The sequence below is a fragment of the Aotus nancymaae genome, unplaced genomic scaffold, assembly GCF_030222135.1.
Source record: "Aotus nancymaae isolate 86718 unplaced genomic scaffold, 86718_ANA_hifiasm-v0.15.2.pri h1tg000016l, whole genome shotgun sequence".
Classification (NCBI taxonomy): Eukaryota; Metazoa; Chordata; class Mammalia; order Primates; family Aotidae; genus Aotus; species Aotus nancymaae.
The window spans coordinates 59,119,744-59,146,992 of record NW_026988428.1 but is presented as its reverse complement, the minus strand read 5'-3'; the positions used below and the strand labels follow the sequence as shown (position 1 = coordinate 59,146,992).

The 27,249-nt window shown below is 37.3% G+C and overlaps 1 protein-coding gene across 1 annotated transcript in view; it reads right to left on the bottom strand.

Moving 5' to 3' along the window:
* Positions 1-2,637: 2,637 nt before the first annotated feature.
* The window catches only part of MRPS35 (mitochondrial ribosomal protein S35), a 51,134-nt gene continuing 26,522 nt past the window's right edge, over positions 2,638-27,249 (bottom strand). Inside the window, exons 6-8 of the mRNA XM_012474268.2 lie at positions 20,343-20,452; positions 17,931-18,000; positions 2,638-3,779 (exon numbers count right to left, since the gene is read on the bottom strand). Of these exons, the coding sequence (XP_012329691.1) occupies positions 3,510-3,779; positions 17,931-18,000; positions 20,343-20,452 (450 nt within the window). The 3' untranslated portion in view covers positions 2,638-3,509. The remainder of the gene's footprint in view (positions 3,780-17,930; positions 18,001-20,342; positions 20,453-27,249) is intronic.

The following is a 27,249-nucleotide window of genomic DNA, read 5'->3' as shown; positions in this document are numbered from 1 at the left end:
ACAGCTAATAAGCATAAAGAATAAATAATGGACCGGGTGTGGTGGCTCACACCTGTAATCCCAGCACTTTGGAAGGCCAAGGCTGGAGGATCGCCTGAGGTCAGGAGTTCAAGATCAGCCTGACCAACATGGTAAAACCCTGTCTCTACTAAAAATACAAAAATTAGCCATGTGTCGTGGCACACGCCTGTAATCCCAGCTACTCAAGAGGCTGAGGTAGGAGAACCGCTTGAACCTAGGAGGCAGAGGTTGTAATGAGCCAAGACTGCGACGCTGCACTCCAGCCTGGGCAACAGAGTGAGACTCTGTTGAAAAAAAAAAAAAAGAATAAATAAGGGGAAATCCTATTTATAATATTTATAAAATAGTACTGTTGCCTCATATGTTAAAACAAATTGTCCATGGGTACACTAAATGTCAGACTTCACCACTACACCATATATCCATGTTACACAACTGCACTTGTACCCTTAAATACATAAAAATAAAACATTTAATTTCAAAAGAAAAAGAAAACCCAAATTTTTCTAAGTCCAGTGGCTTAAGATATATTTTTCTCTTTCCTTGGTAGTAATACTGGGTGGAAAAAGAGAATGACTATTTCTTTTAATATAAAAGAAAAATATAAAATTAAAATCTCTTGTGGTTGAATACTAACTGCAAATAGAAGTCTGATTCTTTAAATTTAATCAAAAGGAGGGGCACAGTGGCTCACATCTATAATCCAAGCACTATGGGAGGCTGAGGCAGGAGGATCACTTGAGCCCAGGATCTTGAGACCAGCCTGGGCAGCATGGCAAGACCCCGTCTCCACAAAAAATACAAAAATTAGTTGGGTGTGATGGTGTGTGTCTGTAGTTCCAGCTACTTGGGAGGCTGAAGTGGGAGGATCACTTGCACTCTGGAGGTTGAGCCTGCAGTGAGCCATTAATGTGCCTCTTCACTCCAGCCTGGGCAACAGAGTAAGGCCTTGTCTCAAATAAATAAATACATCATCAATTTAAAAATTAGCCAGACATTGTGGCACACACTTGTATTCCCAGCTACTTGGAATGCTGCACTGGGAGGATTGCTTGAGCCTGGGAGGTTGAGGCTGTCCAGGAGGCAGAGGTTGCAGTGAGCCATGATCATGCCACTGCACTCCAGACTGGAGAAGAGTAAGACTCTGTCTCAAAAAAATAAAAAATAAAAAAAAAAGTAAATTTACCTTAACTTGTAGTAATTCATAAAATTAGGTGTCATGAATTCTCCTCTAATACATTAGCGGGGAAAAACTCCATGCTATTTGAAGCAGGGAGTGATGGTGGGGGGACAAGATTTAAATTATCCGAAAATTTTATTTACAGAAATTACACATACATTTTTAAAGTAGAGACAGGATCTTGCTATGTTGCCTAGGCTGGCCTCAAACTTCTGACCTCAAGCCATCCTCCCACCTCAGCCTCCTAAAGTGGCAGTTTTGTATTAGTCCGTCAGCCCTAATATTTTGCCCTTAGGCATCAATGATTGTGACTTAAGAGTCTTCAGGTTACTTGGAGTTGTCCAAACTGCAAAAGAGGGTAGAGTCCTCTACAAGGCCATCTTACTTCTGACACCAACTGTAAGTTTAGGAGGGGATTCCCTAAACCACCCTCAGGTTCAATAATTAATTCATTAGAACTCAGAACTGAACAAAAGCTATTAGTCTCACAATCACAGTTTATTATAGGGAAAGGACACATTAAAGTCACCCGATGGAAGAAGCACCTAAGTTGAGGCCCAGGAAAGTTTCAAATGTTTAGCTTCTGATGCCCCCCCGCCACCCCAGAGTCAGGACACATTACTCTCCTATTGTCAGTGTGTGACAATATGCATGGAATATTGCCAACCCAAGAAGCTTACTCAAGCCTCCGTGTTCAAAGATTTTACTGGACTCCACTATATAGGTATGATTGCTGATTGTCTGGTAAGTTAATCTCAGCTGCCAAGTGGACAGCTGCCATGTGACTCAAAGCCCCCACCCTAAATCACACGGTAGGTTTTTCTGGCATGTTGGTCATGCCTTCCTGAGATCTTTTGGGGCCAGCTACCTGGCTAAACAAAAACAGTCCTATCAGGTATGATACAGATTACATCCCAGAAGACCAGGGCAAAGACCAGATCTCTGGGTATAGTCAAATTCTCTATTGCACATCCTCCTCTCTGCTTTCATCTGCACTGTGTTATTATACAGGATGAACCACCCTAAGCTACCACTCCTTTACATGTTCCCAAATGATCACCTCTTCTCAGCTTCAACTCTTCAAAATGTTTCCTTCTTCAATACTGTTAGGAATCTGAGTTTTTCTTAACTCAATATGAGTATCTAAATGTACTGATATATTTCTTGAAGTATGCTCTAGACACGATCTAAAATTTGGGTTTTATCTATACTGCTTTTCATCCACTATTTCCATCCAGTGGGGCATGACATGCCTCTTTCTCCCCGTTTTGTACTCAAGACCATATTGTCCTTCATAAGCTGCAGACTCCTTGTGTCACTCACACCAAGTCATACCTTCATTTCATACAAATGGTTTAGGAAATTGCTGTAAAATTCATTTTGGCTTTCATTTATACTCTCTAATTCTGTTAGGCAAAATAAGTCTATTAGGCAAATAAACTCAGTAATTCCTTTATTTTAATCTTAAATTAATCGCTTATTTTGAATTTAATCACAACCACAGAAGTGGTAAGAAATTAGTCACAAACACAGAAGTGGTAAGAAACAGCTTACAGATGTACTTAAAAATACTGAATTGACAGCTAAATTGAATGCAGTGTTTCCCAGGGTAGTTCTTAGTCACTTACTCAAATTAAATTCAAGGTCCTTATGTCTCATCTTTTTCCTGAGCTGTGGCAGCTCTAACTGGGGCACCCAGCGGGATACATACCAGGTAATCTCCACTTCTATTTTTCTGGTAGCTTGGGCCTGGCAAAATGAGCCCCACAATACAGAAAGTAGGATGCTAAACAAAGTTGAGTCAACATATCTTTTTAGAAAATACTCCTGAGGACCTGTTTCTAACCAGAATTGACAACTGTGACAAATGCATCAGCTAGATAGCAGTCATGTGAACAGAGCCGGGAGCTGCAAGTAAAGGAACTGGGTTCTGGGCCTACCTTCCCAGATAACCAAAACCATTACACAAAAGCAACTACTGAATGCCAGCTTGTGGGGAGAGACATGGGGAAAGTGACAAAATAACAATTAAATACATGTTTATACACGAATACCAAAGCTGTTATGTAGAAATGAAATCAAAACACTTTAGACCAAGAAGAAATCAGAGATCTCCTAGTCTACTGCCCCAGTGTAAAAGTAAGAAAACTCTGGAGTAATCATTGCCATTGAGCATCAGTATGAGGGAAATAATTTTAACTCTGATGAAAAACAATAATTTAAAACATTTTCAATTTTATATCAAATTAGATACTGATTACATATATCATAAAATTAATAAATCAAGCAGATTTTTCTACTCCATAATTCATGTCAAATGTAATAGTCTCTTCACGGATTCTTTGTACTGAGAAACAGAATTTTCATTTTCCCCTTCATTTTTAAGACTAACAACAGAATTTTTATACTCTTCAACTTCCTTAGTACCAAGGAGCTCTTCTTTATTTACTTCCGTATTTTTCTCAGCAGCTTTAATCTGGAGAAGTGTTTCCAGAATATTTCTTTCTGATGAGCTATTTTCCCATATATACTCTTCCATGTCTGCTTCAGTCTTACTTTTTTCCCATTCTTCAGTTTTCTGAGACAAAACAAAACAAAAAAATGAGTTCTGAATTCTGAGAAATAACAAGTTTCTTTTTTTTTTTTTTCCTTTTTAAGAGAAGTGAAGTTTGCAAAATGTGGAGAGGGCCAACGCCTTGTCTGTAGACTTTGGCCCCTTAATCCAGCACTGTTAGCCACCTGCACTTAGTCACGGGAACACTGGTCTCTCCAGCTTTGTTAGCACTCACTAACTCTATCCACATAATTACAATCTGTCTGCCTTGCAAACTTTACTTACAAAGACGCGCTGTTCTCCAGCAGATATAGAAAATCATTTTTTGCAGCTATTCTCTAAACCTGAATACATCAACATTTCCCTTTTCTTCTTCTTCTTCTTTTTTTATTCTTGAGATGGGTCTTACTTTGTCACCCAGGCTGCAGTGCAGTGGCACAATCACAGCTCACAGCAGCCTCAACCTCGCAGTCTCAGGTAATCCTTGTACCTCAGGCTCCTGAGTAGCTGCGACTACAGGTGCCCACCACCATGCCCGGCTAATTTTTGTGTTTTTTGTAGAGATGGGGTTTTGCCATGTTGCCCAGGGTGGCCTCAAACTCCTGGGCTCAAGTGCTTATTCTGCCGCTGCCTCTCAAAGCGCTGGGTTAGAGGGGTGAGTGACTATACCTGGCCCAACATTTTGCATTTCTGAGTTGTAATCTTCAACTTCTTTAGTACCAAGGAGCTCGTTATTAAAAATATTGAGAGCTGAGAGGAGACTGTATCTATCTCTGTAATATGCTTGTGGGATGACAAGGAAGATTAATTATTATAACAAAATTAAAAATATGATGTATGTAATACATGGTTTTTAGTCATAATAACTTCATATACCCTGGAACTTTTTTTTTTTTTTTTGACACAGAGTCTTACTCTGTTGCCCAGGCTGGAGTATAGTGGCACAATCTCAGCTCACTGCAACCTCCACCTGCCAGATTCAAACGATTCTCCTGCCTTAGCCTTCTGAGTAGCTGGAATTACAAGTGCCTGCCACCATGACCAGCTAATTTTTGTATATTTAGTAGAGATGGGGTTTCACCACCATGTTTTCCAGGCTGGTTTCAAATGATCTGCCTGCCTTGGCTTCCCAAAGTGGAGGGATTACAGGCATGAGACACCACGCCCAGCCTATCCTGGAATTTTATTCTGTTATTATCTTTCTGTTCCCATAATATGAAAAATGTTTTGTTACTACTACTACTTCTCACAAAAATTATTACCATGCTATTCTAGGGAATACTGGTAGGCTTTACAGTAACACAGCATAATTCAGATTTACGATTTAAATGGACATGTAACAGTCTGTGAAAAATCAAGCAACACAGCTAATAAGTAATATACACTGGTTCAAAGAAGTGCTGAATACCAGTCACATTTTTTCCAAATTAACACATGACAATATTCTGAGCTACAGGCTGCTGTGGAATCATCTACTATTCTGAGTAACAACTTTTAGAGGCGGCAAAATATTAAAAGAAAAGTATATTTGTGAGGCTGTCAGAAATAATATTTTACCACTGGAAAATCCCCTTCAAAGAGATCCCAGCTTGAGTAGACAGTTCCAAAGCTCTGCAGAGCTGAGTGGGCACCAAGAAGCAGGTAAGGTTTCCACCCGTGCCACCCTCCCACCTCCATCCCCACTACAAGTGCCTATGAAAAGAAAGCATTGGAGATGTGTTCCTCAAGGGGTAAAGAGGAGCCCCATGAATCACAAACAGGCCACTGGGGATGACACCGATTGGCAAACCCTGCTCAGATCACCAAGGCAAAAGGAAGAGGCTTAGGAGAAGAAATTCTCCTTTGAATCCTTCAAATGCTTACATGTACTATTACATATAATTCTTGTTAAGATTCACTGGGACAGATTTTAATAATTACATAGATAAGAAAACTGAGTATTATGGAAGTAAAACAGAGGACCACAATCTATTGGGGAATTTCAGATTTCAGAATTTTTTGTATTTTAGAAAGTGAATGTGGTGCATATATCATATATTTTTTAACACCTTTAGAGGGGGGCCTATAGCAGCATCACCTAATCCAACACATACTTTTTAATGCAACATATATGAATATATTAAATGGAATGAACAAAAAATATAAATAGCCTCTCATCTATTCAGGTCACATGTTTGCCACCAAATAAGTTATGGAAAGACTAACAATTTCTAAAGCTTCTTGGGTTTCAAAATTACAGATGCAGGGCTGAGACAGCCAAGTTTTGCTCAAGGTCATCCAGGAATTTAGTATAAGATGGTATTTACCATGGGCTTCGGTATTTCCCAGGCTTCAGTTTAAATCCCAACTTTCATCATTTACTACTGTAATAGGTGAGTTCCTTGAACTTGCATCCCTGTAAGAACTGACTTCACAGAACTGTTCTGAAGATTTAAAGTGGTAAGGGATATCCATATACTTAGAGGACCTGGCTCACAGAAAACATTACATAAATGTTGTTGTTAATAATACACCTTCAAAGAGGAGTGGGTTTCAAACTGACATTTCCCTATTTCTAAAACCTATGTACCTATGCCAAGGGTTTGGGGAGGAGTATTGGGAGTAAGGGTTTCCACAAACCTGGACAATGGCTTCAAAGTGTACATGACATGTACTCTACCACCAGTATGAAGCAGTAAACTAAAACTTTCAAGGTAAATATAAATAAACACACAACTGTCCAAATATTTCACCGTATTATTCCCACCCACAAAATCATATAGTGATAATTATAAAATTAGATAAAATATACAGAAACAAGAGGTCTTTATATCTTTGTCACCGACTCCATACTATTTGCAAATAAGTAGTATGTTTCCAAGATGTTATACTTAAAAATAACAATTTTGAAATAAGATGTTTATATATATGTGACTTAAAATGGCTTTTTTGGGTAACAGTTTCCTTAACACTTTTCTTTAACTTCAGGGTCTTTTGGCAAAAGTTCAGTGTCATATTAAAAATAGGAAGTTAATACTAATGGGATAATAACCCAGAATTGAATTCTGATACGATATCAGCAAGTTGCAATTTTAAATACATCTTCATAGAAAAGATGGCAATCATTAAAAAGTAGAAGAAAAAACAATCATCTATAATTCTGTTACCCAAAGACGGCCCATCAACAGGTAACACTTGGTGTATATCTTAAATCCAGTTTTTTAAAACCCTGCTATGATTATATTTTATTTACAATTTTGTACCCTGACTTATAGTTCACTATCAATTGCTTTTAAAAGAAGTGGAGTCTTACTACGTTGCCCAGGCTGGCCTTGAACTCCTGGGCTCAAGTGATTCTCCAACCTCACCTCTCAAGTAGGTGGGATTAGAGACAGGTACCACCATGCCTGGCTCCTACTATCAAATTTTTAACTTCTAAAACCACATCCAGCATTGAAGTCCTTAGTTGTTTCAGAGTTTCCTTTTTTGTAGTTAGAAGGTGTAGGTGGAAGGATTGTATGAGCCTGGGAGGCGGAGGTTGCTGTGAGCTGAGATCACTACAGGCTACATGTAGGAATATTCACTACTTGCCAGGCACTATTCTAAGTGCCTTACATGTATTAACTTATTTAATTCTCACAACAAACCTGGAGTTAGTACCATTATCATCTGTTTTACAGATCAGGAAGCTGAAGCCCAGCAATTGAATAATTTGCCCAAAACCACACTGCTTGTTAGTGTTAGAACAACATGTTCTAAGGAACCTCGAGGCATGATAACAAAAAAAAATAATAAAACTGCACTCCAGGCTGGGTGACAGGGTCAGACCCTGTCACACAAAAAAAGTTTATTTTATTGAAGGGTGGTTGGAATATATTAATTTTAAAGCACAAACAACAGCGTATTAAAATAACTGGGGGCAATTAAAAATACCATTTTAAACTCAAATTGATCATAACTTAGGCAAAGAATTAATTTGTCAACTCCTATTTGAATGCTTTCACCATTAAATATTTACAATTTCACCATTTAATTTATAAGTATATATAATATACACACCTTTTCTTTTCCTTCCTGCCTGCAATAAGACAGTCTGCCCTGACCCCAACCCCTGAAGAAGCAACTTTCCATTCCATGTGATCCTGTTCTCTTTTCAAGTTGGCTTGATTATTCATTTTTTCATTAATTCAATAAATATTTATTGCACAACTACTCTGCCAGGCACAGTGTTCTCCGGGAACGTTCAGTCTAATGAGAGACTTGAAGTCGACTGTGAGCCAGTCAGATGAATATTGTGATCCCAGTAGAGGAGAAGCATCCACAAAGGCCTTGAAGCTGGAAAGGGCTTAACACAATCGAGGAAATAAATGAAGGCCAACGAGAAGGAAGTGGCATGGGCTGAGGCTGAACAGCTGTTGGAATACTCACTACATGCCAGGCACTATTCTAACTGCCTTACATGTATTAACTCATTTAATTCGCACAACAAACCTAGGAGTTAGTATTATCATCATCCGTTTTACAGATCAGGAAGCTAAAGCCCAGAGCAACTGAATAATTTGCCCAAAACCACACTGCTTGTTAATGTTAGAACAACATGTTCTAAGGAACCTCGAGGTACGATAAAAAGATTAACAAAAAATATAACATAATTTGAACCTATCATCTTTTTTTCCTTGTAAGTATGAATTTAATACAAAGAAAAACATAATAGCTAATTCATGCAAGAGTCAGTTAAATTCTGATATAACAGAAGGCAAAGAAATACCTGCTCCACTGAACATACAGCCTGTCACCTCCTACCTTCTTATTTACAATTCTCTTTGCCTAGGACATGAATCATAGTAATATTCCACTTCTCATGATTACAAGTAAGGCCTTGTGCTGTATGAGAGAAAACAGTTTAACCATTTATAAAAATCCCAAGCAATTTGAAAATCATAAAAAATATGAAGAGGCAAATATTCAAAAAAAGCGAAAAAAGAATTACTGTCAATTCTTTCAGCTACCAAAGCTAAATTTTTAACTATGTCGAGGAATTAATTTAGATCGGTTTTAAAAAAATTTGCTGAATGTAAATTTGCCAGACACTGTACTAGATGCTGGAAATACAAAGATGAATGAATATACAGTCCTTGTCCTCAGTGATCTCACAGTCTAATGGGGTGGGCAGACTTGTATACAGGCAATTTACCAGAAAAGTAATAAAAGGAATGCTAACCGGAGGAGGGAAAAGGGAATGGGCAGGAAACAGAGAGGTTACATTTGAGGTGCATTAAAAGATTCATAAGGATTTGAAAGGCTGATCAATTTGAAAAAAGAATTATAAGCATAAAAGAGAGTAACATATGCAAAGTTATGAAAGAAGATATTATGTTCATTATGGCTAAGGTATAGGCTATATAATGTATATTTCCTAAGTGCTGGTAATGAGGTGGCAAATTGCTGTGAATGACATGATAAAGAGTCCTGACTTTATCCTAAGTAATGGGAAACCACTGAAGGATTCTATAAAGGAATATGGTACAAGTGATTTGTTTTTTGAACAATTACTCTAATAGTAATATAGAAGGTAGAGACAGGGAAATAAATTAGAAGCCTATTGTAGTGTTCAGGTAAATGATGATGAGAACTTACTAGAGTGTAGTGGTAGGGATAAAGAGGGGGAAACCGTTTTAACCAATATTTGGATAAAGCAAAAACTGAAAGACTTGGTAACTTATTAAGCATCAGGAGAGAAGGAAGAAAACAGTGTAACTCTCAAATTTATGACTTCAGACACTGGGTGCGGGAAGAAGAACGTGAGCTTTCCTTAAAGGTCTTTTAAGTATACAATAAAACAAGTCCTGCCTACAGGCAGAGGTATGAGTTTGTCACCTGTGTAGCACCAACCCACTCAAGGATCTAGAACACTGCCTGTTGTCTATCACATCAAGTCTAAATTCCTATGTATGTACAACAGAAAAATCCCTCCATTTTCTTGCCTGCCCCTTTCATTCTAATTACCACTCCTTGCCCTCAAGCTCTGATATTAGATACAGGTTGAGTATCCCTTATCCAAAATGCTTAGGACCAGAAGTGTTTCAGATTTCGGTTTTTGATTTTAGAATATTTGCATTATACTGACTGGTTGAGCATTTCTAATCTGAAATGTGAAATGCTCTTTTGAGCATCATGTCAGTGCTCAAAAAGTTGCAGATTTTGGAGCATTTCAAATACCAGATTTTCAAATTAGGGATACTCAAACTTACATGTACAAAACTGCCTTAAAAAAGACAAGCCAATCTAATCATTTTCCTTATTTACAACACGAGAAGACTAGAGAAATTGTTCACAATCAGGGCTCAGCACCAGAATCACCTGTGGAGCTTTTAAAAGTGTATACACCTGGGTCTCACAGCTAGCGTTTCTGATTCTGCAAGGCCCAAGCATCTGTAGTTTTAAAAGCTTCCCAAGTGGCACTGATAAAACCCCCAGCTGAAAACAGGTTATGGAGATGAATTTTTAATCAGTCAACTGTTCAATCTGAAAAGAGAGTAAATAGCAGTTAAAGTCAGATTTGATTTCATCTCTTATTTCATAACATTTTGAAAGTCAAAGTTGAATAAAACTAAATAATATGATACCATGGAAAAATATGAAACGCTGAAGCTGCAGTCCAGGTCTGAGTTCCTCCACTAAAAAGCTCTGTAACCTTGGGCAAAGTACCTGACCTTTCCTCTAAATCTTAATTTCTCAGTGTATAAAATAAAAAGGCTATAATAAGATAGGCTGTTTGATTGCTGATCTTCAAAGTTAGCCCTAATTTTAAATGGATGGCTCCACTAAATGCTTTATGCTAAAAAAACAAAAAAGACAAACAATTTTGAAGCACTTTTAAAAGATGGAACACGGTGGACATGGTGGCATGCCTGTAGTCCTACTTGGGAGGCTAAGGCAGGAGGTCACTTGAGCCTGGGAGGCAGAGGCTGCAGTGTGCCAAAATCACACCACTGCACTCTAGCCTGGGCAATCGAGTAAGACCCTGCCTCACTCTGGGTTTTGCAGGGGAGATGGAGTAACTATTTCACCCCTTTTTTGGTGTCCTTTTTGTGTTAATGCAAGGTGATAATTGAAGCAACACAGAGTTAAAGTCAGAAAGTCAGAGACAGAGACCCAGTTAACTTTCAGAGCAACATCACATTTTAGAACAAAGGCCAGATGTATTTGTTTGAAATCAAGTAAAACTGTGGCATGTAATCACTCTTTACCATTACTGGTCAACCACTAATGCTCAGACTCATGGGCGTTCAATGCATGTGTGTAGTTATTGTTTTTCTTTTTTCTTTTTCAGACAGTCTCCTCTGTGCCCAGGATGGAGTGCAGTTGCGTGATCTTGGCTCACTGCAACCTCCACCTCCTAGGTTCAAGTGATTCTTCTGCCTCAGTTTTCTGAGTAAGTGGGCTACAAGCGTGTGCCACTATGCCCAGCTAATTTTTTTGTATTTTTAGTAGAGACGGGGTTTCACCGTGTTAGCCAGGATGGTCTCAATCTCCTGACCTCATGAACCGCCCACCTCGGCCTCCCAAAGTGCTAGGATTACAAGCATGAGCCACTGTGCCTGGCCAGTTGTTTTTCTTTAATCAACACCATAACATTAGTAAGTTTATGCATAAAGTATAAAATAAAAACATACGTTTCATGTTAAAGAGATGTGTCTTGCCAGGAAGAGCCAATTTTAGTATATAGATTCTATTAACATTGTCAACTGTAAATTTGCATCATGAACTAAACTCACAGAAGCAAGTATTTGTAGAAAACTTAGAAAATAATGTAGAATTTGAATACTTTTAAAAATACTTAAAAAAAAATCAAATGAAAAACCTTATAAACACATAATCCAAATCATACATTCATGCAAATCATCTCAAAGTGTTGTAAATTTTTTTTTGCAATATATGTAGAGTTGAAAACCTACTTCAAAAGTCTATTTATGGACATTCAGAAGAATAGGCAATGTTTCCATAGCTGTTCTTTGTTTTTTGCTTTTGAGATGGAGTCTCACTTTGTTGCCCAGGCTGGAGTGCAGTGGTGTGATCTCAGTTCACTGCAACCTCCGCCTCCCAGGTTCACAAGATCCTTGTCCCTCAGCATCCTAAGCAGCTAGAACTACAAGCATGAGCCACCACGCCTGGCTAATATATTTTTGGTATTTTTAGTAGAGATGGGATTTTGCTGTGTTGGCCAGGCTGGTCTCAAACTCCAGGCCTCAAGTGATCCGCCTGCTTCGGCCTCCCAAATTGCTGGGATTACAGGCATGAGCCACCGTGCCCAGCCTCAATAGCTGTTATTCAACACTTAGTATTCTTACCTAGCACTGACCTAGACACTTTAAAGTTCAAAGTACAATAGGTCAGAACCCTGCTAATGAGGTCCTAAAGTTAGAAAAACAAAACATAAACGGAACAATCAGTGACTAAGACAACTAACTGCAGTCAGGTGTTCTAGGGACCAGCATAGAAAATAAAATAAGACATAATAACTTGCTATCTATACAAAGCAGGAGTCAGACAAAGAGTAACAGCCTCAAATCAGGTCAAGGTCTTGAAAGATATACAAGAAATAAATAAGTAGAAAAGAATTACAAATGAAACAGCAAATTATACAACCCTCGCTACAGACCAAGTGTTTGTGTCCCCCTAACAAATCCAGATATTGGAATCCCAACCCTCAATATGATGGAGACAGGAGAAAACTTCCTTCCTCTCTCTCGTTCTCTGCCAAGTGAGAACACAGTAAGACGACAGCCATCTGCAAACTAGGAGGAGGGCCCTTACCCTAATCCAACCACGCTGGCACCCTGATCAACTCCCCCACCTCTAGAACTGTGAAAAATACATTCCTGTTGTTTAATCCACTCAACCTATGGTAATTTGTTATAACAGCTCAAACTAAGACAACCTTAACACTTTACTAATATTTATTATTACACCTCCTTGCTCCCACTAGAGTGTTCTTCAACTGGAAACGATGGTTTTCCCACAATTTATTATTCTTCATATCCAGCAACCCCAAGCAAACAGACAATAAACATTTGTCATTTTTATTTTATTTATTTATTTTGAGACAGAGTTTTGCTCTTGTCTCCCAGGCTGGAGTGCAGTGGCGCAATCTCAGCTCACTGAAACCTCGGCCTCCTGGGTTCAAGTCATTCTCCTGCCTCAGCCTCCCAAGGAGCTGAGATTACAGGTGCCCACCACCACACCCGGCTAATTTTTGTATTTTTAGTAGAGACAGGGTTCACTATGTTGGCCAGGCTGGTCTCAAACTCCTGACCTCAGGTGATCCACCCGCCTCAGCCTCCCAAAGTGCTGGGATTACAGGTGTGAGCCACTGTGCCCAGCCAATATTTGCCATTTTTAATGAAAGTGCACTTGACATATGACACAGGATGGTTTACTCTTTCATGAACAGTGAAACAGTGAGAGGAGGCCAGGTACAGTGGCTCATACCTGTAATTCCAGCAGTTTGGGAGGCAGAGGCAGGAGGATCACCTGAGCCCAGGAGTTCGAGAACCAGTGTAGTCAACATAGCCAGACTTCATCTCCACAAAAAAATAAAAAAGTTAGCTCTGCATGGTGACATTTGCTTGCCTGTGAACCCAGCTACTAGGGAGGCTGAGGTGGTAGGATCATTTGAGCCTGGGAGGTAGAGGCTGCATGCAGTGAACTATGATTGTGCTACTACTGTACTCCAACTCGAGTGATGAAGCAAAACTCAGTCTCCAAAGAAAAGATAAACTTCTAAAATTGTCTAGTAAAACACATACACACAGAAAAGCCTCCCAAATAAAATCAAATAAAACAAAAATAGTGAGAAGTACTTTTTCAAATAACTAGTAAAATACTGTATCAGCTCAATATTGCCCTCTGGTTACAAATCAACATTTTGCAAATAAGCACCATGACAAGCTTCACAGCCTGTCTCTGACTTACTGCCAGCCTCACCTCCTTTCTTGGCCTATACCCTGGCTACACCAAACTTATGCATGCTCTTTAAACCCACAAGGCCTAGAAAGTACTTCACTCACTCTGTACTGCGTACTCCTATTCATTTTCTAAAACCTATCAGCATTCCTGTGATGTTTTCAGGGAGAGTTAACCCTTGTCTGTGCCTCTCACAGCACTATGTTCCTACTTCCATTAAGCTTAACAGACTATTACTATAACCAACAGTTTCCCTCCAGAAATCAAGGTACCCGAGGCAGAAGGTCATTCATTTTGGTCGTGGCACCTAGTACTGTATCTTGTACACAAGAACCAAACAGTTGTTCAATGCAAAAAGAAACAAACAACGTCTTGCTCTGTTGCCCACACTGGAATGCCACAGTGTGATCTCGGCTCACTGCAACCTCCAACTCCTGGGTTCCAGCCATTCTCGTGCTTCAACCTCTCAAGTAGCTGGGACTACAGGTGCCCGCCAACATGCCTGGCTAATTTTCTGTATTTTTGGTAGAGACAGGGTTTCATCATGATGCCCAGGCTGGTCTTGAACTCCTGAGTTGGGCAATCCGCCCGCCTTGGCCTCCCAAAAGTGCTGAGATTACAGGTGTGAGCCACCGTGCCTGGCCTCCTTGCTTCTTTAAACTGCTGAAGGATAAATGAATGGTCCAGAGAATATGTGTCTCTTATCACCCTCCCAGCACTGAAATAATTGTTCTTTGAGGCATTATTAAGCTTTTATGCCTGACGCTTATGCTTTGTGATGTCTATGCTTACTAAAGTCTACTTTGACACTTCTATAATTAAATTGTTTTGAATAGTATACAACAATCATATCCTTCTACTGGAGTCTAGATGATCACTTCTCCAGAGGAATTTCAGTACTACAAGCTACATAAAAGTACCAGCTACTTTCCCTTCAGTGTTACTTGAGGTAAGCTCTTGGGGAAGCTTAAAAAGCCAAGAGAAGCAGAGTGCTGTGGCTCATGTCTGTAATCACAACACTTTGGGAGGCAAGGCGGGTGGATTGCTTCAGCCCAGGAATTCAAGACCAACCTAAGCAACACAGTAAAATCCCGTCTCTACAAAAAAAATACAAAAATTAGCTGGGCGTGGTGGCATGCACCTGTAGTCCCAGCTATTGAGGAGGCTGAGATGGAAGGGTCACTTGAACCCAGGAGGCCGAGGCTGCAGTGAGCCATGATCGTACCACAGCACTCCGGCCTGGGCAACAAAGCAAGACTCTCTCTTTAAAAAAAAAAAAAAACAAAACCAAGAGAAGCATATATTCATGTATTAAAAGGTCAGAAGCTAGCTTATACAAAATCAAGAAATGGATTAAAAAGAGGCTCTCTAACTATTTGATTAAATAACAGGTGATAACATCAATTTCAAGTATGAATTCCATGTTGGTGATGGAAAATATATTTCAATTTAATAAAAATTCTGTTCTAGAAGCTCTACAAAATCTCATGGCTCATCTGTATTCAAAAGCTTCTTCACTGATGGTACTTGTTTAGAAAGGACCAAGAACCAATGTTAATATAGGATGTCTTCAAGTATACCTGTTTGGACAGTTGTATGTGGCTACTTATCCTGGCATCAAAGTAACTAGCATTAAAGATCAAAGGCATCTGTGTGAATCCAGAATGCAAACCTGTTTGGATTCTATGTCACAGAACCACAGAAAGAATCCCATAAATCAACTTCCATTGAATTTATACATATCATTTCCTTCTGGGCAAATTCATTCTATAAGATGCTGGCAAAATGAGAGTCAAAACTGGCTGTAATTCTTGTTCGTTATTAACTCTTTCAGCAGCAGCCATAAAGCTGTAGTTAATTCAGCCGTGTTGCTGGTTCAAAAGGAAACTTAATTATCTTAAGCCAATGGCATTCCTAAAGTCAACTGTGCAGGAAAGAGAGATTAACTGCTATTCTGAAGTTGTTCCTGAAGCCAGGAACTAAAAAATCCAGATAAATTGTGATAATAGAAATAACTGTAAAGAGGAGAAGAGCTTACCAGCTACTTTTTGTCTTTTACTAATCTCACAACAAAATTTTTTTCTTTCACTTTCCATTCATCCTCTTGTGTTAAAACTCTTTTATCATAATATAAAGGAAAAGCCATGAGCAGTTTAGAAAACGGCTGCATGTATTCACAGAATCACAGTAACTCAGGGCTGAAAGGAGGTTCCAAAGGCCATAGGATTTAACTACCTATTCAAGGAATATGTTTTTTTTGTTTGTTTGTTTTGGTTTTTTTGCCTATCTTCACTAGGTGAGTACTGGATAGAATGTTTTCTACCTATCGAAGTAGTCCACTGCATCTTCTGATGATTCTTTTAGAAAGTTCCCCTTTGAGAAGGCTGGGTGTGGTAGTTCACGCCTGTAATCCCAGCATTTTGGAAGGCCAACTCGGGTGGATCACCTGAGTTCAGGAGTTCAAGACCAGCCTGGCCAACATGGCGAAACTTTGTCTCTACTACAAATGCAAAAATTAGCCAGGCGGTAGTGGTGCATGCCTGTAATCCCAGCTACTCGGGAGGCTGAGGCAGAATTGCTTAAGCCTGGGAGGCGGAGGTTGAGGTGAGCCAAGATTGCATCACTGCACTCTGATTCGGGCGATGGAGAGAGACCCATTTTTTTTTTTTTTTTAAAGTTCTCCTTTGGGAGTCTGAGGCAGGAAGATCACTTGAGGCCATGAGTTTGAGACCAGCCTGGGCAGCATGGTGAAATCCTCTACTAAAAATACAAAAAAAAAAAAAAAAAAAAAAAAAAAAAAGACCTGGGTGTTATGGCACATGTCTGTAACCCCATGAACCCAGAAAGTAGAAGCTGCAGTGAGCTGAGGTGGTGCCACTGCACTCCAACCTGGGTGACAGAGCGAGACTGTCTCAAATAAAAAAAAAAGTTCTCACTAAATTGAAGTCTGTCTCTTACTATTGTTTCTATCCTGTTGTATCTCTAAGTCATTAAAAACAAATGTAAGCCCTCTTTCATATGAAATCTTTTATTTTTTAGATTTTTCTTTACTTCGTTTTCCTTTTCTTCACTGTTTCTATAGACACTGGCATATGAAGTCCTTTCTAAAGAGCATGACCTCCTTCTTCAGCTATCTTTATTACTTTGAATTTTCTTAGTATGAAATGCTATTGAGTCCCCCATGTTGGGTAAGGCACAAAAAAATTAATTTAAATGCATACCTAAAATTATTTTCATTTTAAAAATTAGTATTTCAAACTGTGAGTTACCTAAACATATTGGCTACCAACTTCAAATCAGATGAGCTGTTGCTCAAGCATAGCAAAATCTTCCTTATAAATGTACATACTTATATGAAAACTCCGTAAGTTCAGACTCGATCATTTTTAATACTATTTAAAAACACAGGTTTAGCATTACTAATCTGAAAATCCAAAATCTGAAATGCTTGACAATCCAAAACTTTTTGAACACTGATATGACACCACAAATGGAAAATTTGCACCCAATCTCATGTGATGAAGCACGGTCAAAATTTTGTTTCATGTACACAATTATTGAAAATATTGTATGAAATTACCTTTAGGCCATGTGTAAAAGTATATATGAAACATAAGTGAATTTCCTGTTTAAACTTGGGTCCCATCCCCAAGATATCTCATTATACATATGCAAATATTCCAAAACCTGAAAAAATCTAAAATCTGAAACACTTCTGGTCCCAAGCATTTTGGATAAGGAATACTCAAGCTATAATTAATTGCCTTAATTGTCCCTAATGTATAATAGTCAAATGTTCACACAAAATGTTACATGTTAACTAAAAATTTCAATAAACATAAAATATCTTTCTATAAAGTTTTGCTCTGCAGTTTATTTAAAAAGAGGATGAACTGTAAATTCTCAAATTATACAGATAATTATTATTCTCTTTATAATAAGCTGACAAATTTCACCCAAAGTCAAACAAAAAAACAAAGTCAAAAACTCTAAAGTTTCAAGGCATTTTAGGAATATGATTTCAGCACGGTCCTGAGATGAACTGAATAATCTATTTCAAGACCTTCACTTTTAAAATCAGTAGAAGCTACCTATGACATTTCATAAATACTTAGATTATTTAGCAGTTCATAAAATACTCAGTTGAGTACTTGCCACACAGCATGTTTTCAAAGGTTAACATCATCTAAATTACACTGACAAAATCATTAACTATGCACACACACTTACCCAAGACTCATGGTATAACACTGTTAGTAGATACATTGCATAATCATAATTCTGTCTCTTTAAAGGACACCTATTAAAGAGAAAGAAGGAGAAGTCAAAATTATAAAAACTCAGTATATAGAATGATTTGCAAAATACATAATATACTAAATACAGAAGATAATGTTTTCAGGTATTCCTTCTCTGCTTTTAGGAAAACTGTTTTTGGAATAAAAATAGTCTTTGTAGTTCATTACTTGAGGAAGCTAAATACTGGTGTTATTTTAACTTAATTTCGAGTATCTCTTTGTTTTCATTAGTAATGGAGTTATTTGTATACAATAATAACTTTACACTCCCCCCACCACACTGCTTTTGAGATGGAGTATCGCTCTTGTTGCCCAGGCTGGTGGACAATGGTGCGATCTGGGCTCACCGCAACCTCCACCTCCCGGGTTTAAGCAATTCTCCTGTCTCAACCTCCCAAGTGGATGGGATTACAGGCATGCGCCACCACACTCGATTAATTTTTCTATTTTTAGTAGAGACAGAGTTTCTCCATGCTGGTCAGGCTGGTCTCCAACTCCCAACCTCAGGTGATCCACCCGCCTTGGCCTCCCAAAGTGCTGAGATTACAGGTGTGAGCCACAGAGCCTGGCCTGCTACTTTTACTATGATTGTGTCCAATACAAGTTCCCTTCACCATCTCAGTGCCAAGAATCTGCCAGATAGCATGAACATACCTAATGAGCTCACCTAAAAAGCAGATATAGGGCTTGGCATGGTAGCTCATTGTTATCCCAGAGGGCAAAGTGGGAGGGTTGCTTGAGGGCAGGAGTTTGAGACCAGCCTGGTCAACACAGCAAAACCCTGTTTCTACAAAAACTAAAAAATTAGCCAGGCATGGTGGTGCACACCTGTAGTCCTAGCTACTTAGGAAACTGAGGTGGGAAACTGAGGCAGGAGACTGCATAAGTCCAGGAGTTCATGGTTTCAGTGAGCTATGACTGTGCCACTGACCTCCAGCCTGGGTGACAGAGTGAGACTCTATCTCTAAAAATATTTAAAAATAAAAACAAGTAGATATAGAAAGATGATAGGTGCTAATCTAAATGTTAATCTTGATTTTCCTAGAGCTGATTTTTTAAAAACTGAGTCACACTACACAATGCTGTGTTGTTGCTGCTCTATTGAAAATGGAACTAATAACCTAAAACTAGGTAAAACTTCTACATACATGAGATGACACACTGAGCTTTAAGGATAATAAGATAATGTAGAGAAAGATACGATTACTTCTAATTTCTTTAAATATCAAAGAAATCCATCATATGACAAATAACTTCAACTGTACTGCTTACTCTGTACTTACATTTAAGTCCTCTACTCTAAATAGTTGTTAACCATAAAACATTCATACACTAACACTTGTAAAAGTAACTAAAGAAAAAAAAATGCCTGGAAACTGAAGTGTTCTGTTAATTAAAAAAAAAAAAAAGGCAAAAAGGCAACATTGTTGGATACTCACAGAATTTCAAACAATAGTATTTTAAAGGCAGGCATCTTTTTAAGTTGCATGAACTAAACAAAGCCAACATTATCTAAAGATAGTAAAAGGACTATTCCTAATGTATTTCAAATCTTTCTCCCATATGTTCATAATCACAAACCATGGTCCCAAGCTTTTTCTGCCTCCACACTGTTGCAATCTCTGCATGTGTGTCAGGCTCCTTCTTCCCACCACTGCAAATCATGAGACCTAATCGATACTGACACCTCCAAATGCTTTCAAATTGGGATAGGCAGGAAGAAAGCAGATCGACCCACTTACTTATCTCTCAAAGTGGGTCTTATATTTTGTCATAAATTAAAAACAACTAAAGTATAATTCTAAAAATAAAATAGCCATTTAGTAAAAACATACCAATAACCTTTCTTTACTTCAAATAAAAATGACCCAATTTATAAATTCATGTATTATAAATTTAATACTGCCTTTATAATCATCTGTCCTGGCTCTGAAATTTTGACTATTTAGAAATGTGCCTTGACCAATTTCCACATAGATCATTAATAATACTTCTGAACTATAAGATTTTTATATGCTTTGATTGTGTAAAAGCCTGTTTAAGCATTAATCACTAGCAAATCACACTGTTTTCTAATATCTCTCTTGAGTCTTATATACATGGATATATTAAAATCAAGGTTAAAAATAACATTAAATTAGCTAAGCGTGCCTCTGCATAAAGATCACAGCAATAGTAGGCTAGTGTGAGGATATTAAAAATATGAATTAGAGAACTCAGCTTAGTAAGAAAAGGCTATCCTCTCCCCCATCTTCAATATAATTTCTTTAAAAAGGACTGCCAAGGAACTGGAGGACAATAAGAAAACACATGTGACTAGTCGGCTAAACTTTTTTCCCCTTACCTATCTGTTTTGATGGTAAGCACGTCTGTGGTCTTGCAGTATCGCTCTCCTACAAGTTTAATTAATTTCTTCTTTGCGTGGTCATCTAAATTCAAACTGGAAAGCTTTATCTTAAAAATAAGAAAAGTTATTAGAAAAAATAATTTCATATACTTTGTTCAGTGAAAAAAAAAGTAGCAATGTTATTCCTATTAACATTAAATCCACTAAAAAGGAGCTATACAGAGCAAGCCATTGGGACACATGATAAACCCTGATCTTACTCATGGAAAAAATAAAAGTAGGGGGAAAGGGAACATACTGTTTGAAGTTCTTTGAAAGTTCTGGCCATTAGAGCCTTCCCTGAAAGAACTAATGACATGTCTGCTAAATAAATGAAATTATGGTGCTTATGAGTAGCACTAATAGAATTAAACTCAATTAGTGTTGGAAAATTGGAATATAGAAATAAATAGATAAAACATAAGGGCTTTAAGAAACTTCTGTCATGCAATTATGAGACTTGTATCATTACAACAAGTTCTACCATGCAATTATGAGACTTGTATCACTGCAACAAGCTTTTTTTTTTAAAACTACAGATATCTCATGGAAGCTGTAATACAGCACCAGAGAATGATCAAAACACTTGAAAAAATTTAGCTCAGCGTTTCTCAAAATGTTAACACTAGTCTTATAGGTTAAGAAGAATTTTTTTTAAAGGCTCTTTCTGTTGAAAATGTTTAGGAAATGCTGAGGTCAACTTTTTTTTAAAGGTAGTATTTCTTAGAACAGATAATATGCTAATAAGCATCTTCAAATTTCAAAATGCAGAGTTGATATGTAATGATTCTCATATTTATTTCACCTGAGATTCCACTTTTCAAGGGACAGTTCACAACACTAGTCTTCCTTAGACATATATTGGAAAGTGCTACACCAAATGAATACACTTTTTAATTTGCAGAGAATAAGGGCATGGACTAAAGGTGTCTAGAGATGAATATGTTTGATACAAGAAGATAGGTTAGGTTAGACACCAGAATACAATTAAATAAGGTATAGATTATTCTTCCATGGAGAGCATTAAGAATAAAAAAGAGCTGTAACTATCTGAAGAAGAAAAACAGCTAAATAGAATTTTGAAATCCATTTGGTTTTCTGTAGCTTCAATAACCCTACACTTCCCTCAAGACATCATAGTATAGTAGCCTATTTATTTTCCCATTTTTTTCCCCACTGAATTGAAACCCTTGAGGTCAAGAATGATGTCTATCTCGTTCTTGGCACTGGCCTAACTCTTAAAATGCATGCAACAAATATTTGCTAAGTGAACACATAAATTTTTAAAAGGGAGGATATATTGTTTTTTTTTAAAGCACTTTGAATTTTTGTATTTGTATTTTGTTTTTGAACTAGAGAAAATAGATAAATATAAATGCACTCTTAAATAAAAGAACTCCTCATGCCTGAAATCCCAGCACTTTGGGAGGCTGAGGCAGGTGGATCATGAGGTCAAGAGATCTGAGACCATCCTGGCCAACATGGTGAAACCCCATCTCTATTAAAAATACAAAAATTAGCTGGGCGTGGTGGCAGGCACCTGTAGTCCCAGCTACTTTGGGAGGCTAAGGCAGGAGAATCTCTTGAACCCAGAAGGCGGAGGTTGCAGTGAGCCCAGAAAGCGCCATGAGACTCCGTCAAAAAAAAAAAAAAAGAACTCAAGTAGTATGAATACTGAATATTAACTCTCAATCCAATAAAATGTTTACATGTTGTTAAACAATGTGAATCACCAGTTTTCTAGAAGAAGAACGTGCCAACTACCAGGTTACTGACTTGATAGGTAAAATAAGCCATTTTATACTCTGATTAAAAACAGTATGAAGAATTTTTTACAAAAAATAAAATATACCTTTATTATGATTATGAATATACAAATATACGTACATATGCATGTATACAGCAGGAGTAAGGAGAGAAAAATGAATAGTTTTTACATTAGGATAGTGAGAATGTCCTGATCTTGCCTTTTAAAACACCCTTCAATGAAATCATAATAATGCTTAACAATGAATTTAAAAGTTTCAAAAACTTAAATATTCTAGCTTTTTATATAAGAAGTGGTCCAAAAAGAGGAAGTAATGCTGATCATTACTATAACAAAGTAATATAAGCTCAAATTCACATTCATTTAAAACTCCATTAACAGTTTAATGTTCAGAAACTATATGGAGTTTATGCTAAAAATCATAAATATTTCAGATACAGTTGTGTGGTGCACTCACGCCACCTGGTAGCACTCGAAGGCACTGCAACATCGTAGTCTTTAACCTGGGCTCATACTTCAAAGGCTGAGTGGCATTCACTGTCTTTTATCAAAATTCAAAATACTTAGATATTTTGCCCTCAATTGATACGTTTCAAAGAATCAATATAATACTATTAACATTATCCCCAAAATAATGCTGACATTTCAAATCAAAGGAGGTTTTGGTTATACACACACCCACACACACACACACACACACACCTTTAAATGCCTATATTTTAACACAAAAAGAGCTACATAAATTGGGAAATGTCTAAACTTGGAAATATTTTCTCTATATGCAAGTATGATGTGTTTAGTTAAAGAATGCTGGTATTACATATAAGACAAGAATTGGTTTGATTTGTAGATTTGCCATTTAATATGTTACCTCAAACAAATCATTTTATCTCCCTGAGACTCAGTTTCTTCAGGAACACTTAATTCCAGAATTTTTGTCAGAAATGAGATTAATAAAAGAAACACTTCTGAAGTTATACATAAATATAAGTTGCTTTTAATCCTAAACTACTTTTATGACTATCAAAATTTTTTGTGAATTAAAAATTTGAGTATGTCCAATAATAGTTTATAACAGTTGTCTACCTTCACAATATTGCTTTAACCATGCTGGACTGCATGTGCTTTAGGCCATCTGTTTAACCTACATTTACCTTTAAACTACACAGCACATCCAGGACACCACCACTGAGACTCAACAGCCAGCAGGTGGAGTACAGAGTGTAGCAGGGCAGTCACAAGTCAGCAGAAGGGGTACAAGGGAGCAATGAAGGCATCACAGGCTAGCATGAGGCACAGAGGACAAGAGGAAAAGTGTGATTTAACAAGTGAGATCTGGTGCCATCCTTCAAATAAAGCAATGAGATTATTTTTGTGTGAAATAAAATAAGCAAACTTAGAACCAGTAGGGACATCAGATGTCAATTCTACGACTGGAGACAGGCCCACAAAACGTGAGGTGAGTAACATGAATTAGTATCTAGGTTTTCTGACTCTCAGTTCAGAGATTTTTCAACACACAACAGAGCTCAACAACTGTTGGTTGTGGTTGTAACCATTATTATGAAATATAGGTAACATTTAATATGTTCTTAAAAATATGAATCTGGAATGACATAATTACGGCTAAACTTTCAGTTCTTTTTTTCTGTTATTGGGATTTTTGAAATTTTATACAGTAAATATATACCGTCTTGTGATTTAAAAATAGCTTCAATTGAAGAACTTAAGTATTCATTGTGATATTTCAACTGTTCTATAAAATAAAAAAAGGTTGGGAAGCTTCATAATTCACTTCATAAAGATGGTACAGGCCGGATGTGGTGGTTCACGCCTGTAATCCCAGAACTTTGAGAGGCCAAGGAGGGCAGATCACTTGAGGTCAAGAGTTCGAGACCAGCCCTGGCAACATGGCAAAGCCTCGTCTCTACAAAAAATACAAAAATTAGTCAGGTGAGGTGAAGCATGACTATAATCCCAGCTACTTGGGAGGCTGAAGCAGGAGAATCACTTGAACCAGGGAGGCAGAAGTTGCAGTGAGCCAAGACCACACCACTGTACTCCAGCCTAGGCAACAGAGCAGGACCCTGTCTCAAAAAATAAAACTATATTTAAAAAAATTTTTTAAAAGATGGTACAACCCTGATACTGAAACCTAGCAAAGAAAGACAACTACAAATCAAATACCAGTATCACTGAAGAAAATGGAAAATCCCAGAAATTAGATTATTTGCTAGTATAGAATGTAAAAATGACTGCAGAGATTTTCAACACATTTTTGCAGTGTACTTTGAATGTTCTGGCTTAAAATACAGGCTACACAGGGTACGAAAGTTAGTATTTTGAGGGTTCCAGGAGGCACCTCAAAGAGGTAGCAGTCACCTTCTAGACAAATCAAAAGCACATTAGTCAGGGTTCCTTGGAGAAATGCTGATTCTAGAAATGGGACAGGGAAAGAGCCAGAGCATTTTGAAGTGCTTAAAAAAACAAATGATGTGGGGGTATGGCAAAGGAACAGAAGAGCCAGTGGAAAGAGTTCTCAATGGCTAAACTCAAAACAATTTGAGCAAACAAATAACCTTTTATTAGATTATAACGCAGAGTATAAAATAAATGTTCATGAGTCCATACTGACATAAATGATTAAATAAATAGGGGAGAATGAACAAATTCACTAGCTGTGACAAACACACCACAGTATGTTTTAAGATGTTTACAACAGGAGACCCTGGGTATGAAATATATAGGAATTCTCTACTATTCTTGGAACCCTTCTGTAAATTAAAAACCATTCTAAAATTAAAAGTTTAATTTAAAAAAAAGTGTATCAGGTAACTGTGCCATGACTGCTGTGTGAAAAGACATGCCATGTGTACCAAGATTTCTTTGACAAAGAAACAGTGGTTTCAAATATGAAATTAGAAGTTATCAGGGCAGACACTTGGAAGTGCAATGGCATGTGGCATGGTCCAGGTGAGTAAAAGCAGGGATGTGATGTTTCTCCAAAGCAATATGGCATCCGGACAAACGATCCTAAGTAAAATTCTAGCACAGCAGATCAGCAGTAGAACAAAAGAATGATACACCATGAACTGACCAGGGTTCAGAAATGGATCAGAATACTGAAATCCTATTAATGTAATTTACGACTTCAATAATTCAAAGGAGGTAATTTCATAAATGTTAGCAATCTAAGAATAGGATACACCATTAACATAATAAAGACCATTATCTCACTGAAATCTCACTTCACACTTGAGGTTAAACACTAGATGCACAGCCAATTAAAAGTATGAAACAGCATAAGGGACTACAGAAATATGATTTCCGAAATTAAGACAAAAAGAAAAACAAGTTGTAGATACTTGAAAAGGGGAATTAAAACTACCATTATTTATCAATTATTTCTTGAGAAATTTCTGAAAGAATCAACTGAAAAGTCCTAGCATCCAGATTATAGTTTGTAAACACCATTGTCCACTGGCAGGTATCAGGGTTCCTTGAGAAATGGCTGATTCCAGGTCTGGGATAAGAAAGTCATAAAAAGGAGCCTGAGCCATCTTGTGTTAAAATAGAAGGAAACATTCAAATACTAATGGGACTGTAACAAAAGGACAAAGGAACCAACTTAAAAGAGTTGCCACTGGCCAAAGTTAAGATAGATATACTTCGAGGATCAAAAAAATAATAATAATGATTTTACTTGATATCCACCCACATATTACTTGTTCAAGGGAAAAGCAAAACAACAACAAAAAACTTCATAAAGGAATGATTAGGCTGTCAGCTTCTTAGCCAAGTGCTCAATTTCAGCAAACCGAGAATGAGGCAACCAGACTTTACATGCCCCTGATGCAATATAAAACACATAGCAACATCTATAAAGTATTCTCGCCAAATATATTTAACTAGAATCTTATCAGTCCTTTAAATCTAACATCCAGGTTATGTGAAATACAGAAGATAAAGAAATAAGGTAAATGACGTCTAGATGCAATGAGGCAAATTCAGAAGGTAGGAAATGCTACAGGATAAAATACTTGTCTGTTTAATAAGTCAAATTCATTAGGGAGAAGGGAGGGAGGTGGGGTTGTCTGCCATTCCAGATAACATAAGATACATCACAAACAAATACAATGGTCTTTGACTGAATTCTGGCTTCAATAACAGAGCTTTAAAAATAGCATTTTGTAAGGTAATAGGGAAAATTTGAGTGGGGAGTAGATATTTTAGATGATATTTGAGAATTATTGACAGTTTTGTTACATGTGTTAATAGTATTGGAATTAAACATCTCCTTAATTCTTAAAGATAACACACTGAAGTATTTTAGTGTGGAACATTATGTGTCAGAAATGTTAAGGTACTTAGATGTATATATGTGTGTATGAAGCAAATCTGTCAAAATATTAATTACTAAATCAAGATGCCATGTGAGTTGGGTGTTTATTATACTAGCCTCTTTCTACTTCTCCATACATTTGAAAATTTTCATAATAAAAAATTTTAAAAAGGGAATTTGGTAAAGCAGCCAAGTCAAAAGTTAAAAGATAACCATACGATTTTTGACAAGAGTGCCAAGACCATTCAATGGAGAAAGAATAGTCTTTCAACAAACAGTACTGGATCAACATGCAAAAGGAATGCAAAAGAATGAAGCTGGACCCTGGCTTCACTCCCTATTCAGTTAGCCCTTTGTCTCCACGGGTTCCACATTTGTGGATTCAACCAACTGTAGACTGAAAATATTCAAAAAAATAAGAATACGACAATAAAAATAATGCATATTTTTAAAATACAGTGTAACAACTATTTATATACCATTTGCATTGTATTAGCCATTATAAATAATCTAGAAATGACTTAAAGTATATGGGAGAATGTACTAGGTTATATTCAATATTCAAATACTATGCCATTTTATATCAGGGACTTGAGCTTCCACACATCTAAGTATCTGCAAGCCATCCTGGAACCAATCCCAAACAGATACTGAGAAACAACTCTATGATAATTAACAAACAATAGGTCATAGACCTAAATGTAAGAGCTAAAACTATAAAACTCTTAGGAGAAAAAACAAGAGTGACTCTTTAT